Genomic DNA, 20047 nt, shown 5'->3' with positions numbered 1-20047 from the left:
TAACCTTAATTTTTTCTTTAAATGATTCAAATTTTTAACATAGCAAAGCTTATAAAATAACATCATTGCTCTTTCTTTTATAGAATTGCTTCTTAAAATAATGGGTAGACATATTGTGACTGACTGATACAATACTGAAAAAAGTCCATTATTTAAAATGTTAAATCCTGTTTTCAAGGCCCAACTCTTTCACCAGTTATGAGACCTTGATCAAGTAACATATAACCTCTCAAGTCCTGATTTTGCTCTCCTTTAAAGGGGGAAATGAATAGAGGATAGAGTGAATGATCTCTACAGAATTTTAATACCACTCTTTAATTTTATTATATAGCTCTAAGCCCTTAACTGTGTCATAATGTCTGTGAAAATAATCATGCAATCTGCTCTTTTTTAAACCTTGCATAATTATTGGAATGCAGTCTTTTTATTGTTCCGAGATCAACATTAGTGTTATGTGGAACTTAGGCAAGACTCATACTAACATGTCAATATTAGATAAAAGACAGATCGTAAAATTTCTATGTACAAAGTAAGAACAGTGAGCTAGTTTTAGCTATTATATTTCTAAGTGATATTATATCTACTGCAATCACCCTTGCTATCTGTGGCTCAAGCATTTGAGACAGACAAATTCAGTGTTGGCTTTTGTATTTAAAAATGGCTGCTGACTGTGCCCATCAGTGGCATAACTATAGCTCTAAAGGTAGGATGCCCTGGATAAAATTTACTTGAACTTTCAAAGAAAATAGAAAACAAACTTTCCAATTTTATAGAATTTTATTACTTGAGTGAAAGACAAAAACCTTACTTTGGAAAAATAATGAATGCATAAGTATTTTTCCAAAGGTATGATTACAACTTTATATAAATGGCAAGATTTCAATGTCATCTAGATTATCCATAACAGAATTCTAAAAAAGTAATGAAAACACTAAGTAAAATTTCATAGTTAGTTGAGCGGGATTGGTAGAAAATTTCAAAATTTCCAACCCTAAGTTTCAAAGAATTAGTTGTAGGACCTGGATAGGAGTTCTTTCCCACCTAAAATTGAGAAATATCTAAGGAAATTCAAAGGAAGGCTACATAGAGAGAAATAAACTATAACTTGCAGAGCCCTGCCACTCCAGACAGGTAGATTTATACAAACTAAGGATTAGAAAATATGTGGATATTCAGTAAATTAATAAATTGTGTTAATTCCTTGAGGCAGATAATATTTCTAATATGGTTTCAGTTTATAACAGCAAAGACTATGTGTGTATTACTGACACTTAACTGACTCAAAATATCTAACCTTGACTAGATGAAACTAGCTATGACCTAGATTTACTACATTTAGTTAATTTTCTATCAGTTGAGTTCTGGGTTTTGTGCCATATATAAGCATTGCATTGCTCCCCTACATTGTGTTTTTTTTTTAATTCTGCATTTCAAAGAAGGACTATTACTCTAAGGAATCTCATGAAAGTTGTCGTTTTTAACAAGCGCATTTCAACAACTGCTAGCGATATTGAAATGATTGTTAGTACGAGGAAGCCAAATATTCTAAGGGTCATTCAAGTCCATGATTAAATAGGATCAGTTGTACACCAAGAAAAGTATGAACAAAAATAAAAATGCCACCAAGCAAATAATTAATTCAAAAGATGTGAGTTAATCCTCAACAAACAAGTAAAGATCTCCAGAAGGATTTAGCAATGAGACTTACAAATTCCTCTGCAGCGCAGAGAAATATTGGAAGAATAGAGAGAAAAATGGTATTTAAAATACATACACCTCACAATAATAGCAAAATAAAATATAAGTATTGCTAATTGTTACTGTGTATAAAAATGGTCTTAGGCAAGATAAAACAAGGAATGGAGTTATGTAAATTACTATGCAAAAAATTTAGGGCTCTGAACTGATGATTTATTCTGAATAAATAATTTCATTATGGAAATTCTCTCCATCAATAAATACCTACATTTCATATGTAACTTAGTCTTATACAGTAATATTTTAAGCAGAAAATAGTGAATGAGTTACATTTGATTTTCATTATTTCCATATTCAAACAGAGAGACTCAGTGATATTCGATAAGTCCAGCTTCCCTAGCTTCCAAAATAACAAGCTAAGAACTCTTCTTACCATTTGATAGAACTCTGAGTGAAAACCCAAGTCTCTAAAAGTCATGTATTCAAGAAAATCAGGACAAGACAACTAGCATCCTACTAAGGCATCACTCTCCTAAGGCTTCTAGGAGTCCCTGCTTCACTGCTCAGGGCTAGGTCTGTCTTCTTTTTTCTTCTGTCTCCATATAGATAAACATAGTAACTAATAAATAACTACAGTGAGTCTTTCCTCATGGACAATTAGCACAGTTCAAGTGAAGAATCATCAATGTCAAAAAAGAAGTATGCTTCATTAGAGCACATTATTAGTGTCTTCTCTTCATGTATGGAGCAAAAAATGTCCATCTATCACTGAAATTACATGCCTGAGCTCAAATCTTACATGAAAAGTCACTGTCACCAAAGAACTTACAGAAGACAGATCTGGAAAAAAAAGATTACAATGGAATTTCTTAGAGGACATGCATGGAATAAATGCTTATTCAATTTGCTTCCTGAAAACTCAAGGTAGCAGCTGTCAATTGGTCATATGGTTCAAGTACCAAAATACTCACTAATTGAGAAACCCAAAGCTAAATTCAACTCTATAGGGACAGCTATCAAAATACAACAAAAACAACTCAGTAAATGAGTATATTCTGAATATTTTGTTTAATGGCAGCATGATTTCAGAGTTTCAAAGCACAGATGGTGAAGATATGCGATGCTGACATAATGCAAGGATCCTGTATAATCTTAGAACATATAATATAAAGACTCTATTGTTCATCTCTCAAACATACAGATTACTCAAGGCTACCCTTGGGTGTATCTGGGAATAGGATCAAATAGGAATGCATGGTCTTGGAAACATATGCAGAAATTTTCCTTTTATAGCTGGATGAACTTTTCTAAAGTAAGAAAAAAACCACTGTTCAATTTTAAGTTCCATTTCAGCACATTACAAAGAAAAATTTAATAATCACAATCACAGTCTGTAAAGTATGTTGTCTAGCCAAGATATGAATGATATTCCACAGAATGCCTTATACACTGGAAAAAAAAATCAGTAACCATTCATGTATTGCTGGAAGTGTTGTAGTGACTTGTAGTACTTTTGTTTGATTAAAATATTTAGTGACTTTTAAGATGTGTTACTGATAAATACAATGTTGAGCTTCTGAATGGGACTAATTCTATTTTGTTGTTAGGGTATTTTTCACATAAATTTATTATGCACATCAATTGTATTTGATTTATTATGAACATTAATTGTATACAATAACATGAATATTCCACATTCAAATCATTTTCATCTTGTGTTTGGTAGCTAAAGAATGGGGAAAGGGACAGACCTGTAATTGATTTGGATAATGGAAACACCCAGGTGAGGGGATTCCTTTTACCAATACAATACACAAATTAATTGCAATTTACAGGTTTAAAGTATTGCCATGACAGCACTTTGAGGTTGAAAGATTTGTCTAGAGCAATAAAGCCAGAATGCATCAGAGTGGTACTTGAACCCTGACTTTCCTGGCTTCAAGGCCACCTCTCAATCCAATATACTATGCTACCTCTTCAGTTAAAGAATGAAAATAGTAATTAACAAGCATTCTGAGATCTGTTAAGCTTAGTTTTCTTCTCCTTTGTGATTCAACGCTGAAAAATTAGCTAAAAACCTGTTCCTCCATCAGTATTATAAAAGAATATAACAGAACAAAAAAACTCTCTATACTGATGAATGAATAGAATGAATATGTCTCTAAACAAAAGGAAATTAATGAAGGGTTTATAATGAATAACATTCATTTTATAATTATTCTCTACAATGTTGAGGACATATTCAATGATTTGTTTTAAGCCTATTTAAATGAACCCATATCATGTATAATATAATGTACATACAGCTTTCCAGTTGCATCTTGCAACGTTGTGTATCCATAGGAAATAAGGTCAAGTCCAAAGGGCAGGAGAGAGTAATAGATAATCTGAAAATATAAATACAGTGCTTAGATGCCATTGAAAATAAAATTCAGGTAAACCACCAATTTAAGAAAATAATTAATGTGCATATCAGTTTAAATATGAAACAGTACCTCATACTAACTAAGACATCTCCATCACGAAAAATAAAGAGGAGGATATTTTCCTGTGTAACATCATGAAAATTAGCACTTTTTTCATTGGCAAAAAATAGGTCAGGTTTCCATAGACACTTGAACATGGTGGGATCCACTGTCAGTGCATCTGAGCCCCTAAAATCATTTGGAAGCTTCAGCCGAGGATCATTCCATTTCTGCCTCAGAAAGATGTTAACCCTATAGTCCTAATCATGAAAAAAAAGAAAAGAAAATATTATGTCTTGTCAATAAAAGGTTAAATTTTGAAAGAAAGGTCAATATATTCAGCTTATTAAATTGAAATAAAATTTCCTAAATTTTATTTTCTGATTAGTAAGTAAACAAATTACTAATAATCCAGCTAAACCTCAAAGATTCAATGTTCTTTCATCTTGTAATTCATATGAATAGTTAGGTTCCATAAAGAGAAAAAGGGAAATTCTAAACAGTATTTAAATTTTTTTTATACATCTACTTGCAGTAATATAAGATCTCAATTGCATACACCTTTCAGTTTCCCAATTTAAATTCTTAGAAAGGCTCACATCATCAAATGCTAATCAAATTGTGAAATATGTGCAGCTTGGGTTGAGGCACTAGAGCCAGAGATACTAAGGTTCATGTCACTCCTTTTCTTTACAAAGAGAAGGCGGGAGCAGCTGATTAATCAGAGGCAGAAAGAGGATTTTTAAGACTGTACTAATACTTCAGTCATCTCTTTGTCTTTGCTAACAATGCATTATAATAGAATCAAAATTTTGCACACATGAGTATCCACCAAATGCAATCCATATCCAAATAATAGTAATAATAAAAATAATTCTTTCTACAATAAATAGCCATCTAGCCTTTGCTTAGAGACTTTCCATGAATGAGCATGTACTACCACCTGAGGACTCAAATTCCACTTGTGGAATACAAGTTATCATGTGTTTATTTATACAAAACTTAATTATTTTCACTAAACAACTTCTACTTAGTTCCTAATTCTGTCCTCTAGCATCTAGGTTTTCACTTTTGGGGAACTTTTTTTTTTAAATTTAATAGCCTTTTATTTACAGGTTATATGTATGGGTAACTTTACAGCATTGACAATTGCCAAACCTCTTGTTCCAATTTTTCCCCTCTTTCCCCCCACCGCCTCCCCCAGATGGCAGGATGACCAGTAGATGTTAAATATATTAAAATATAAATTAGATACACAATAAGTATACATGACCAAGCCATTATGTTGCTGTACAAAAAGAATTGGATTCTGAAATATTGTACAATTAGCCTGTGAAGGAAATCCAAAATGCAGGTAGGCAAAAATATAGGGATTGGGAATTCAATGTAATGGTTTTTAGTCATCTCCCGGAGTTCTTTCACTGGGCGTAGCTGGTTCAGTTCATTACTGCTCCATTGGAACTGATTTGGTTGATCTCATTGCTGAGGAAGGCCAAGTCCATCAGAATTGGTCATCATCTAGTATTGTTGTTGAAGTATATAATGATCTCTTGGCCCTGCTCGTTTAACTCAGCATCAGTTCATGAAAGTCTCTCCAGGCCTTTCTGAAATCATCCTGTTGGTCATTTCTTATAGAACAATAATATTCCATAGTATTCATATACCACAATTTATTCAGTCATTCTCCAATTGATGGGCATCCATTCAGTTTCCAGTTTCTAGCCACTACAACGAGGGCTGCCACAAACATTTGTGCACATACAGGTCCCTTTCCCTTCTTTATGATCTCTTTGGGATATAAGCCCAGTAGTAACACTCCTGGATCAAAGGGTATGCACAGTTTGATAACTTTTTGAGCATAGTTCCAAATTGCTCTTTTGGGAACTGTTTTTAAATATAATTGGTTTCCTTTGTAATTTATTCTGAGAAAGCTCACACAGATTTTAATGGACTACCAAAAATGTCCATGACATACATACATGAAATGGTCAAGAAACCTTTGTCAAGTACAAGTTTCATTCCTTTTCCATATGACAGATGTTCAAATAATTAAGGACAGCTGTCTTGTACCCTCTCCCATAATCTTATCTTCCCCACTCCAAACATTCCCAGTTACTTCAATTAACTTTCGCATGGCAGGATCTCAAGGTTCTTCATCATCCTGATTGCTCTCTTCTGGAAGAAAGTCTACTCAAATGACTTAGTGGTATGTAAGTTACCAAGTAACTACCATCCACCCAATTTCTTTTTTTTATTATTTTTTTTAATTAAATAACTTTTTATTGACAGAACCCATGCCAGGGTAATTTTTTACAACATTATCCCTTGCACTCACTTCTGTTCCGATTTTTCCCCTCCCTCCCTCCACCCTCTACCCAAGATGGCAAGCAGTCCTATACATGTTAAATAGATTACAGTAGATCTTGGATACAATATATGTGTGCAGAACCGAACAGTTTTCTTGTTGCTCAGGGAGAATTCGATATAGAAGGTATAAATAACCTGGGAAGAAGAACAAAAATGCAAGCAGTTTACATTCATTTCCTAGTGTTCTTTCTTTGGGTGTAGCTGCTTCTGTCCATCCTTGATCAATTGAAACTAAGTTAGATCTTGTCTTTGTTGAAGAAATCCACTTCCATCAGAATACATCCTCATACAATATCGCTGTTGAGGTATATAATGATTTCCTGGTTCTGCTCATTTTGCTCAGCATCAGTTCATGTAAGTCTCGCCAATCCTCTCTGTATTCGTCCTGCTGGTCATTTCTTACAGAACAATAATATTCCATAACATTCATATACCACAATTTACTCAACCATTCTCCAATTGATGGGCAACCATTCATTTTCCAGCTTCTGGCCACTACAAACAGGGCTGCCACAAACATTTTGGCACATACAGGTCCCTTTCCCTTTTTTAGTATCTCTTTGGGGTATAAGCCCAGTAGAGACACTGCTGGATCAAAGGGTATGCACAGTTTGATAACTTTTTGGGCATAATTCCAGATTGCTCTCCAGAATGGCTGGATGTATTCACAATTCCACCAACAATGTATCAGTGTCCCTGTTTTCCCGCATCCCCTCCAACATTCTGTGTTATCGTTCCCTGTCATTCTAGCCAATCTGACAGGTGTATAGTGGTATCTCAGAGTTGTCTTAATTTGTATTTCTCTGATCAATAGTGATTTGGAACACTCTTTCATATGAGTAGCGATAGTTTTAATTTTATCATCTGAAAATTGTCTGTTCATATCCTTTGACCATTTATCAATTGGAGAATGGCTTGATTTCTTATAAATTAGAGTCAATTCTCTATATATTTTGGAAATGAGTCCTTTATCAGAACCTTTGACTGTAAAAATGTTTTCCCAGTTTATTGTTTCCCTTCTAATCTTGCCTGCATTAGTTTTGTTTGTACAAAAACTTTTCAATTTGATATAATCAAAATTTTCAATTTTGTAGTCAATAGTGATCTCTAGTTCTTCTTTGGTCATAAATTCCTTCCTCTTCCACAGGTCTGAGAGGTAAACTATCCTATGCTCTTCCAATTTATTTATGATCTCATTTTTTATGCCTAGATCATGAACCCATTTTGACCTTATCTTGGTGTACGGTGTTAAGTGTGGGTCAATGCCTAGTTTCTGCCATACTAATTTCCAATTTTCCCAGCAATTTTTGTCAAATAATGCATTCTTATCCCAAAAACTGGGGTGTTTGGGTTTGTCAAACACTAGATAATTAAGGTTATTGGCTGTTTTGTCCTTTGAACCTAACCTATTCCATTGATCAACTAGTCTATTTCTTAGCCAATACCAGATAGTTTTAGTAACCCCTGCCTTATAATATAATTTTAGATCTGGTACAGCTAGGCCACCTTCATTTGAGTTTTTTTCATTCATTCCCTTGAAATTCTTGACCTTTTGTTTTTCCATATGAACTTCGTTGTTATTTTTTTTTCTAGGTCATCAAAATAGTTTTTGGGAAGTCTGATTGGTATAGCACTAAATAAATAGATTAGTTTAGGTAGGATTGTCATCTTTATTATATTTGCTCGCCCAATCCAAGAGCATTTAATATTTTTCTAGTTAGTTAGATCAGACTTAATTTGTGCATCCACCCAATTTCTAATCATACACTCTATTCATCAGAAAAATGATAAAAAAAAAGTTTTATAGATTTGAGAATATAGCTTTTGAAGTCATGAGGAATAGAAGAAGGAGGTTTGAATATTTTTTAGTTTTATGTTAATATTAATTTAAATGTTTTATCAATATTCATAAACTGTTAAAAATTAAAGGACTTCATTATTATATCCAAGAGTAAAACTAAAAAAAAAACATTTTGATGACAATTGAAGTATGACCCACTTATTGGTGGGCATAGGTTTGCACAGAACAGAATTCAGGGATAGTTATGCATGCTGTGGTGGCAATAATTAATATTATTTGGGACCAACTAGTATAAAGGTATGTTTCAGAAATCATACTGTTTTATAATTTTTTAAAAAATGTTTTATACTTTTATATTATGTTAACAGTAAATTTTAGAATATTATCCTATATTCTTCCTTCTGACACATTAACTGCAAATATGAACACACACACACAGTCATACAAGAAAAACAACATTCAATGCCTTGCTAAACAATTTCTCCAAGATGACATCCAAGATGGATCTTCCTTAAACTGAGCTGTCCAATTTTCACAGCCATCCACTGTTAATTAAACAACTATAGCTTTGACTATATAGACCTTTGTTGGCAAGGTGATATCTTTGCTTTTTGGTATGCTGCACAGATTTGCCATAGTTTTTCTTCTAATTATTTAATTTTATTAAGTTTAATATCAATACTAAATTTTAATGTTAATATTTAAATCAGCTTTTTCACTCTCAAAAGGGTTTCTTAATTCTTCACTTTCTGACATCAGAGTATTATATAATCTATATATCTGATATTGTTGATATTTCTCTCAGCAATCTTAATTCCAGCTATTGATTAGTCTTGTCTGCCATTTTTCATGATGTACTCTGCTTATAAATTAAATAAATAAGGTGACACTATAGCTTTGTCATATTAATTTTCCAATCTTGAACCAATCAGTTTCATTTTTAATTCTAATTGTTTCTTCTTGATTGTAATGTTCTTTTCTCTAAAATATAATGTTCTCTGGGGGCAAGTTTCTTGGTGGGCTTCTGGAGGCAGCCTTAGTTGCAGTTTAAAGTAATAATCACCTCAAATGCAGCCAGGAGTCAAAGTCCAAATCCTTTATTTTCTCTTTCAAGTATTGTCTCCTTTCTTGGGCCCACTTAGCTTTCTTAGAGAACTATCTCCTTGGTTCTGAGAGCTCTTGCTTCTAGTCCTTTGCCTCTCTAGCTTCAGCCTCTAGCTCTCTCCAAATCTCCAGCCACCACAAAGGTAGAATATGGAATGAATCTGACTCTACCTCCAAGAGGGGGCTTGTGTATTCTGATTCGTGAATCTCCTGGTCTCAATGCTGGTTGAGGCTCTTGGCTTATATATGATCTCTTAAAGGTATGAATCTTAAAGATGTGAAAGGTGTGAACTATAATAAGTACTAAATTAGTGAACTAGAGAACTGTTAAGTACCATGCTAAATTAGATAATTATTGTCTCTATCAATTCCAATGACTTAGTACCTTGTAAGAATTCTAACACTTGATGCTCATACAGATTCTTCATTAGAACAATAAGATGGTCTAGTACCCACATCTTTTTGAGGATTTGCCACATTTCATTTTGATTTATACAGTCAAAGGCTTTAGTGTAGCCAAGTGTAGTCATGAAGTATTTGGTTTTTTTCTGAAACTCTCTTATTTTCTTCACAATTCACCAATTCTGGCAATTTGTTCTTGGTTCCTCTGTCTCTTCAAAAACGAGACTATATTTCTAGTAATTATTCGTTCACATAACTTGCAGAATCTTAAGCATTAAATTGATGGAGTAAAAATGAGTGCAATGCTCTCTTCTCTAAATTATAATGTTCTCTGGGTGCAGGTTTCTTGGGGGGGCTTCTGGGAGCAGCCTTCGTTTCAGTTCAGCATAATCACCCCAAATTCAGCCAGGAGTTAAAAGTTCAGTTCCTTTATTGTTTCCTTCAAAATAGCCTGATTAGCTTTCTTAGAGGCCTAACTCTCTCCTTGGTTCTGAGAGCTCTTGCCGCTAGTGCTTTGTCTCTTCCAATTCCTTGAGTTCCCTCTGAATCCAAAGTCTCCAGCCAGCACAAAGGTGGAAGTTGGAATGAATCTGACTCCTCCTCCAAGAGTGGGCTTGTGGGTTTCTGACTTGTGAATCTCCTGGATTCCCAAAATCTCTAGTGGACTTGTTCTTTAGTGAGCTCCTCCTTATATATGCTCTCTTAAAGGTATGAACTCTAAAGGTGTGAACGGTGTGAAATCTGAACCAGAGAACTGTTAAGTATCATGCTAAATTAGATAATTATTGTCTTGATCAATTCCAGCGACTTAGTACCTTGTAAGAATTCTAACAAATGAGCACGTTTGGAAATTTGAACATTCCTTTGGCAATGATCTTTAACACTGGAAAATAAACTAATCTTTTCTAATCCAGTGATCACTGTTTAAAAATTTTCCAAATTTGCTGGCATATTGAGTGCAGCACTTTAACAGAATCATCTTTTAGGATTTTAAATAATTCAGCTGAAATTCCGACCGCTTCAACTAGTCTTATTGTTAGCAGTGCTTCCTATGGCTCACTTGATTTCATTCTCTAGGAAGTCTGGCCTTAGACCAGTAACTACACCATAGTGGTTATCAGTGATGTTAAGATATTCCCTGTAAAGTTCTTTATATTATTGCTACCTCCTCTTGATCTTTTTTACTTCTATTAAGTATTCTATTTGAGAGTTATCTTCATATATCTGAAGAACTCTCATGTGGAATGCTTACATCAATTAATTTTAAAAGAATTTGTTAAGTACTTTATAATAAAGGAAAATTTATACAAACGGGAATCATAGCCAAAGAAGAGATATTTTAATAATAAAAGTCACTAGGATGGTAAGTGAAGCATAGAGAAGTGGAATAACACATTTCCTACAGCAGGGCTAGTATTGATTTAATTATGATTGAAGAGTTGGAAATGGAAGGTATGAAATATACACAAAAGCTGACAGATGGAGAGATGACCTAGGTATGAAGCGAAGCATGGGGGAGGCCAGATAGATATGATGAGTCACATGGGATGCTCACCAATGAGAGCAACAAGACCATAGGATGAGAATTTCAAAGCTGAAAGAGCAAAATCTCTGATCCATTCTAGATTAAACTTGCTTTTCTTGGCCCTAGAAGCCAGAGGATAATAACAGTGGTCAGAAGTTGCATAGAGGCAATTTAGTTTTGATCCTATGAAAAAATCTTATTATTTTTAGTGATCCAAAGGTATAATGAGTTGTCTCAGGAAATATTAGTTTACCTCCATAGAAGGCTTTTAAGCAAAATATGAAAGATATGTTCAACTATAAACTGAACAAGGTCATCTCTTCCAAATCTGTGACTCAAGGAGTCTGTGAATTAACTTCACTAGAATTAATTTTTTTCTCATATGGAAATTCACAGTATTATATGCAGGAAAGTGCTATACCCATACATGAAGCTTAATTGATTTTTTTTCATCTGAAATTCCTTTTTCTAAATCTTAGACAAACTGTCATAAAATTTTCTTATCCCATTAACATTTTTCTATGTACCAAGAATGCCTTTATATCATTTGTCAACAAATCAAGCACAAAACATTTTAATTAGGAGAAATCTGATAAATATAGAGAAAATGGCATTTTGGGCCTTAGGCTAGAACAATACAATACAAAGAACAGGCAAATTTATAGACTACATAAATTCAAACATTTAGTGATATATATATTGAATTCAGGAATGATATACATAAGTTTCAACATATAATTCTCTTAAATATTAAAGTAAAATTCAATAGAAACATCTTGTCTAAATTTGTTAAAACAGTTATCTAGACAAAAATAATATTTAGAGGCCTACCTTCTACAATTTCTATCTATATATTTATGTTACCAGTTATTTATCTTTTTTCAGTAGGTTTCAGAACATTTCTTAGGAGCAGGTTTTGATAAAGGTAAAACAAAATAGAAAGGATACTGAGAAGTCAATAAAGGTGGAGTTAATTCCATCTACTGCTCAGTTTTCCCTATTTCTCCCATGATGCTTGATATTTTGTTGTTCAGTCATTCATTGGTGCTTGTTTTTTAATGGCCCTATGCCAGGCCCTGCTATCCCCCACTATTTCCCAAAGTCTGTCCAAACTCATGTTCATGGTTTCCATAACATTATATATCCATCTCATGCTCAGTCACCATCTTCTCCTTTTGCCTTTAATCTTTCTTATCTTAATGGTCTTTTATAACAAGTCTTATCTTTATCTTTAGTACTTGATTTTCAAGTGAATAGACTGAATCAATTTCTTTAAGTATTGACTGATTTGACTGCCTTACTATGCGAGGTACTCTCAAAGTTTTCTAAAGCATCACAATTCCAAAGTGTCACTTTTGCAGAGTACAGCTTCATGCATAAACCCAGACATAAGGAAACTATTCAGTGACTGTTATTTTTCTGATACTATATGGCTCTGAATTATATAACAAATTCTCTTTTTAATCTCTTTCTTTCTCACTACCTCTCTTGGGCATACTCTCTCTCCTACTCTTGCATCCCTACAATTACAATGTGAATCCATATATTAGGGAACAGGCATCTGGCTTTGGAATTAGAGAGACCTGGGTCTGATGCACATCTGTTTGACTCTAGGGGAGTCATTTAATGTTCTGATGGATGCAAACAACTGCAAGTTGTGGAACAGGTAATAATTTGTCCTTGTAAAGGGGGATTCTTTCCTGGAAATTCCCATTAGTAAGAAATCAAAGACTCAGAATTAATATCTATGGTTGTATACATGCACACTGCATGTGATTGTGTATGTGTGTGTGTGTGTCAACGAGAGAAACAAAGATCAATAAACAAAAACAGACGAACTGAGTCAGAAAAACAGAGGCAGAGATGGAAGGAGACAGCCAATAAGAGACAGACAGAGACAGAGAGAGATGGAAAGAGACAGACACAGATAAATAGATATCCAGAAACTGAGATAAGCAACAGATACAGAGAACCAGAGGGACTATGACAGAGAAAGAAAATAAGATAGAGCGGTATACACACATACATATATCAGTTTTTAATCCTTTATGATAAATATAATAATCCACTTCATTTTCATGGGGTTTTTTATATTTCCTGAGTAAAATCTTTTATGATAATTCTTTTTGTATTTATGGGTTTATATGTTTGGTATTATTATTATGTATTTTGCATATTTATCCACTTATTCCAAATATTATTATTATTAATATTCTTACTATTTGGCAACAACAGGCCTATTTATATGTCTCTAAATTGTCCTTGGTTAAATGGAAATTTTATTTCTTTAGAGGCTGAGGTATTTGATTATTTTATGCAGAAAATTTTAAATTTGGGGGGGTGGTTAGTTCAAGGAAGCAACTTGGGATCTATTTTAATACCACACAGCTTCTCAACAGCCCTTTCTATTTTTCCTACTGAGGGCTCAGGTAACTGTCTATTGGCACTGCCTACTGTATGGATTGGTGCAGTAATGTTTTTTAACTAAAGGACTAACTCAATGGACTTAATTTTCAAATGCATGTCATTGTGTCAGTAAATGGGTATTCTTCATCCATTTGGTTCTTGTTGAAAAGATTAAGTCCATCTCTTTTGAGTAGTCATGAATCTTAAATGGGATTTTCTGTAATCTTCAGGAGTCTGATATAATCAGTAGAATGATGCCCCAAAACTGGAGAATATGGAAGAAATTCCCATCTCAAGAGAATATCATTCACTTAAACTACATGAAAGCACCCTGCATTACAATGGTAAATCATTTTTATTAGCATATCTCTTTTCCATCTCACTTGATTCTGGTAATCAAATTATCATTGAAGAAAGTTGTCTCTGTCATAGTACTTATCAAAGAAAAGTTTTTTTTTTTACATTTATATTTACATATATATATATGTGTATATATGAAAAGCATTTTAGAGGAATAATGATAAAACCAGAATATATTCTGACCCAAGTGTCTTTTAAAATTAATCAACAAAATTCTATACTAAGATAAGATTGAAATAGGTTCATGATTTAGACATAAAGGCTGATACTATAAATAAATAGGAGAACAAGCAATAGTCTATCTCTCAGGTTTTTGGAAGGAAGCGATATATGGCCAAAGAAGAACTGCAGATAGAATATCCAATCCAATACAGTCAAGATAATAATCCAATACAGCCAAGGTTAGAAGGCAAGAAAAAAACTGGGGAAAAGTTTTACATCCAAAGGTTCGGATAAAGGCCTAATTTCCAAGATATATAGAAATTGACTCAAATTTATAAAAATACAAACTATTCTCCAACTGAAAAATGGTCAAAGGAAATAGAAAATTTTCAAACAATAAAATAAAAACCATTTGAAGTCATATGAAACAAATGCTGTAAATTACTATTGATTACAGAAATGCAAATTAAGACAACTCTGAGGTACCATTTCACACCTCTAAGACTGGCCAAATGACAGGAGAAAATAATGACAAAATTCTGGAAGGGATATGAGAAAACAGGGACAATAATATATCATTGATAGAGTTGTGAAGTGATCTAATTATCCTGGAGAACAATTTGGAACTAAGTCCAAAGGACTAACAAAATGTGTATGATACTTGATTCAACAATGACGCTACTGAGTCTGTATCCCAAAGAGATTAAAGAGAGATACATATTCAAAAATATTTGTATCAGCTTTTATTGTAGTGCCAAAAAACGTAAAACTGAGTGGATACCCACCCAGTAGTTGGGAAATGGCTGAATAAGTTATTACATATGAATCTAATGGAATATTATTGTTCTATAAGAAATGATGATCTGGATGATTTCAGAAAGGTTTGGGGTGACTTACAGGAATTGATGCTAAGTGAAGTGAGTAGAACCAAGAAAACATTGTACCCAGCAATAACAAGATTATGTGATCATCAACTGTGATGGACTTGGCTCTTTTCAACAATGAGGTGATTCAGGTCAATTCTAGTAGACTTGGGATGGAGAGAGTCATCTGTATCTACAGAGAAAACTATGGGCACTGAATGTGAACCACAACCTATCATTTTCATCGTTTTTGTCACTGTTTGCTTACTTACTGTTTTTTTTCTCCTTTTTACCCTTTTTGATCTGATTTTTCTTCTGCAGCATGATAAATATGGAAATACATTTGGAAGAATTGCACATGTTTAACCTCTACTGGATTACTTGTTGTCTAGGAGAGGAAGGAGGTGGGGAAATAAGAAGGAAAATTTGAAACACAAGGTTTTTCAGGAGTAAATGTTGAAAACTATTTTTGCATGTATCTTGAAAAATAAAAATTTGTTATAAAAACCAATCAACAAAAATAAAAATATCAGGATTTAAAAGTCTCTTTTTTCAATCAATCAGTTTTGTGAAAACAAAAATAGTCTGTATATAAAAGCAATTTGAAAAATCCTTATTTTTTTCATCAATTGGTGTAGATAAACCTTAAAAGAATTTCAAAATTATTATATAAATATGCATAGATTGGTGACTATTGATATCTTAACTATCCTTTTGAGAAAATAAAAACCTCCATTATTTTCTTCAGTGATATGGTATGTTATGAAGTTTGCAGTTATAAAAGATTAAAACTGTTACATTTACAAAGATTAAAACCTGATCTTGAAAAATGAAAATTTCAAAATTTTATCACTTATATAATAGAAGTTTTCTAACCATAGTTAGTCTGATCCAATTTTTAATCTTTAATCTTTAGTGCTGCTTCTATGTGCTCATATAGGACATCAAGACATAATGTTACTAGAAGTCAAATACAATGATTCTATCAATAAAGGAAATTGCTTGTTATTAATACGTTCACAGAGCTATTCCATTTTCATTTATTTTTATTATCTTTATAGTTACATGTATAAAGGACCTTAGGAAGATTGGATTGATTGTATCTTAAGGCAAGTTTTTTGAAGACTTTTTGTCCCTTTCTCCACTATTGTTTTATGTGAAGATACTACTCATAATTTTCCATCACACTCCTCTTTAACATTTTGCAAATACTATACTATCAGTGGTTTTGTACTTGGTTTTCACTGCATCTCTGTTTATCACACAAATAAAGTGATTTCTGAGATCTTTTTGGCTTCTTTGTTGTAGGAAATTCTTTACATCAGTTAGGTCCTATGCCAATGTCTTTTAAAATTAATTGACAAAATTCTATACTAAAATAAGATTGAAATGGATTCATGATTTAGATATAAAATTTAGATATAAAAGGTGATGCTATAAATAAATTAGGAGAATAAGGAATAGTCTAACCTCACATTTTTGGAGAGGAAGGGATTTATGGCCAAAAAACTGGAGAACATTATGAAATTCAAAAGGATAATTTTGATTATATTTTATTAGAAAGGTTTTGCACAAATCCAATGCAGCCAAGATTAGAAGACAAACAGAAAATTTAACTGATGCTTTTTACATATTCTTCTTATTTTAGATATCAAAAACAAATGTGACTAGATAAGATTAGAGCTTTTATAATTGTATCTAGTGTCTTCCCTTTTAATATATTCTTTAGCTTCAAATTCTAACAATGGATTCTAGTACCATTCATAATAAGAACATGACTATTAAAATTAATATGTTTCTCCACAAACAGACCAGTTGTTAACTAATCACTAGAAAAAAATCTTGCTTTGATAAGACAATAGTTAAATTTATGTTTATAGATAGGATATAAAATGTGTGATTTTAGGATCTTTATTCTATGCACACATACATACACACACACATGCACACACAAGCACACACAAACATATATACACTTTTTTGCCACCATTTTACAAATCACTTCATAAAAGGAAAGTGTGCTGACAGTTTATCAGTTAACAAAAGAGGAATACATAGATAATAATATCTTAGAAAAACAAATTGAAGAAGTCTTCAATGAACCATTTGGATTTATAATAGAATTCTACCAAATGTTAAAAACCATCAATCCCAATATTATATAAACCTAACAAAATTTTAATGACACAAATAAAATTATGACATCTAACTGGGGAAAGCAGAGGAAAATATAAAATAATTTTATTAATGAATATCAATATAACATTTTAATTAAATACTAACAAGATGATTATAACAACATATCACAGAAATCAGAACTGTATAACTAGATGGATAAATCCCAGGTAGGATATATAAGGAATATAGAAATGGTTTAATATTAGGAAAATTATCAGCATAATTATATCAATAACAGAAACAACAAACATCAAACAACTGTCTCAATAGATATAGAAATTTTTTTTTTACAAAAATACCACCTTCATTCATTTTAGAGACAACAAGAAAAGCATAGGGATGAGTGGAGCCTTTCCTGAATTAATAATAAAGCATTATCTTTAATTGAGATAAATTTGAAGTCATCCCAATAAGATCTGGAGTGAAGAAAGAATATCCATTATAATTATTCAGTGTTATATGAGAATGCTAACTTTATCAATAAGAAAAGAAATATGAGGAATTAAAATACATAGTGAGGAAATTAGATAGAAGGATAGATAAATGATAGAGAGATAGATGATAGATAGTCATGAAAAGTATCAGAACATTGTACAAAGTAACAGCAATGTTTTAACAATGATCAATACTAAAGATTTGGCTATTCTGATCAAAACAATGATCTAAAACAATTCCAAAGGATCAATGATGAAAAATTGTATCCACCACCACAAAGTGAACTGGTGAACTTTTAATGCAGACTGAAGCATACTTTTATTTTAATTTTATTTATCTTTTTGTCTTTTTTCCCCTCTACATCACTAATATGGAATGTTTTGCATTGTTTCATATATATAATCAAAATCAAATTGTTTGTCTTCTCAAGGAAGGAAAAAGGTAGGCAGGAGAGAGAATTTGGAATACAAAATTTAAAAAAAATAAATGTTAAAGACATTTATATGTAATTTAAAAATAATTAATGAACTAAATAATATATTTTTAAAAGTTTCTTAACCATAAGGAAATTCTCATGGAATGCATTCATTTAAACAAGCCACAGATATTAATGGAGCTCCTATCTATGTTATTCATTACATATCATAATGCACACAAAATGAAGTGAGCCTTGTTCTAACCCCAAGAAACTTATAATAGAATAGGGATGTTGAGATTTACAAATAATTATAGCAAGAGGATAGTTAAAATTTGCAATAGGAAAGAAGTATTCATGGACAAGATGACATATAAACTCAGTTCCAAAGAATATGTAGAAATTTTAAAAGGACAGGAGATACTAAATGTTAGAGGAAGATGGAAATTGGAGACAACATCATGAGCAAAGGTACAGAGTTTGGAAAGATCAGCTGCAACACAGTTTCCTTGTATCACAGAAGACCTAAAAGAAGGCAAAGGTCACAAATAATCATATCTAGGAATATAATCATCTTATTAATAATGAATAGCTCAATACCTTTAGGCTGCATTTTTAAGGATAAAGGCAAAAATACTAAATATGTTATAAAGAGTTGAAGTTATAACAATGACATCCATTCATATTTTAACTTTTGAAAGTTTACCAAGAGTTTCTTTTTTGCCCCTAAAGTATCTTATGAGGTATACAGGATAAGAATTATTATCCCTATTATGTTTAAGAGGAAACTAAAACTACTGCACAAAGTATTGGGAAGCATTCAAAGATGAATAAGACTATATCTGACCCTATGGAAAGCGACATGACATATATCCAAATAACCGTAAGACATGAAAATGCCAGGTGGTTATTCATAGAAGAGATAACATTTGAAGTGGATTGCAAAGGATGAGCAAGATGTGTAAAAGCAAAAATGGGGGAGGAGAGGGAGAGACAGGAGTCCAAGTGATGAAGGAATTCACTTAGGATCCTAGTACATATTCCTTAAAATAAGAATGGAGGTGAGAGGGGAAGAGCTTAAAACATTTTTTTCTAAATATTCTAAATCCTTGAAAGATGAAATAAGAGTGACAAATTTGTTTATTTATGTTATGGTTATTAATATCAAGTGAAGCATAAAATGAGATGGCATTTTTTAACCATGGCATTTGCACCTGTTATGACAGATGCCTAATGCAGAATCCAAATTGGAAAAAAAAATCCTATAAATGGAGGTCACCTGGAATTTCCTGATTTCAGATGCAACTGATTTAATTTCATCAAGTATTAATAGTCTATGGAATCTAAAATAAGATCAATTTCTATTCAAAATTAAGCAGCCTAACTATCTACACAGGAAAAAAAAATAGGTGAATGTAGAGTATCTGTTTAGATTATGCTATATGTCTGGGTGGACACATCACAAAATTGATCTTAGATATATAGCCTGGAAAGATACTAGGTATGAATAATTTACTGTGTCCAGAAGTGAATAAAAGAAGACAATAAGTCAGACTCCATTTAGTAAAGTGTACTGTGCTTTTAATGACCCACAGCTTCTCTCTTAAAATAAGATCTGACTTTAAAAATAAAACTTTTTCTAGTGATACTGAATACTATAGTCTTCAAAGAATTGAAGTTTCCAGCTATAGCATATAACCACTGAAGAATTTCCAGTAATAGTTTTAGAAAAAAATATTAAGAAAGATGTATTACCAGAAAAGGAGGTGGGTTAGTCATCTAGTGGGAGCAAGGGATAGTCAATGGAGAACCAACAGCTGAAATGTCATTCAAACAATGGCAAGAAATCCAGGAAGGCTCTTAACA

At 32.4% G+C, this 20047-nt stretch overlaps 1 protein-coding gene across 2 annotated transcripts in view; it reads right to left on the bottom strand.

Annotated features, from left to right (window-relative positions):
• GLRB (glycine receptor beta) overlaps nt 1–20047 on the bottom strand; it is a 104901-nt gene that overhangs the window by 38875 nt on the left and 45979 nt on the right. For both annotated transcript variants that reach the window (XM_003773111.3, XM_031944197.1), the window contains exons 5-6: nt 4194–4423; nt 4003–4085 (exon numbers count right to left, since the gene is read on the bottom strand). In XM_003773111.3, coding sequence (XP_003773159.2) covers nt 4003–4085; nt 4194–4423 — 313 coding nt within the window. The remainder of the gene's footprint in view (nt 1–4002; nt 4086–4193; nt 4424–20047) is intronic.

Source organism: Sarcophilus harrisii, chromosome 6 (genome assembly GCF_902635505.1).
Source record: "Sarcophilus harrisii chromosome 6, mSarHar1.11, whole genome shotgun sequence".
NCBI lineage: Eukaryota > Metazoa > Chordata > Mammalia > Dasyuromorphia > Dasyuridae > Sarcophilus > Sarcophilus harrisii.
Note: the sequence above shows the minus strand (reverse complement) of the source record. Positions and strands in the feature narration are given on the sequence as shown.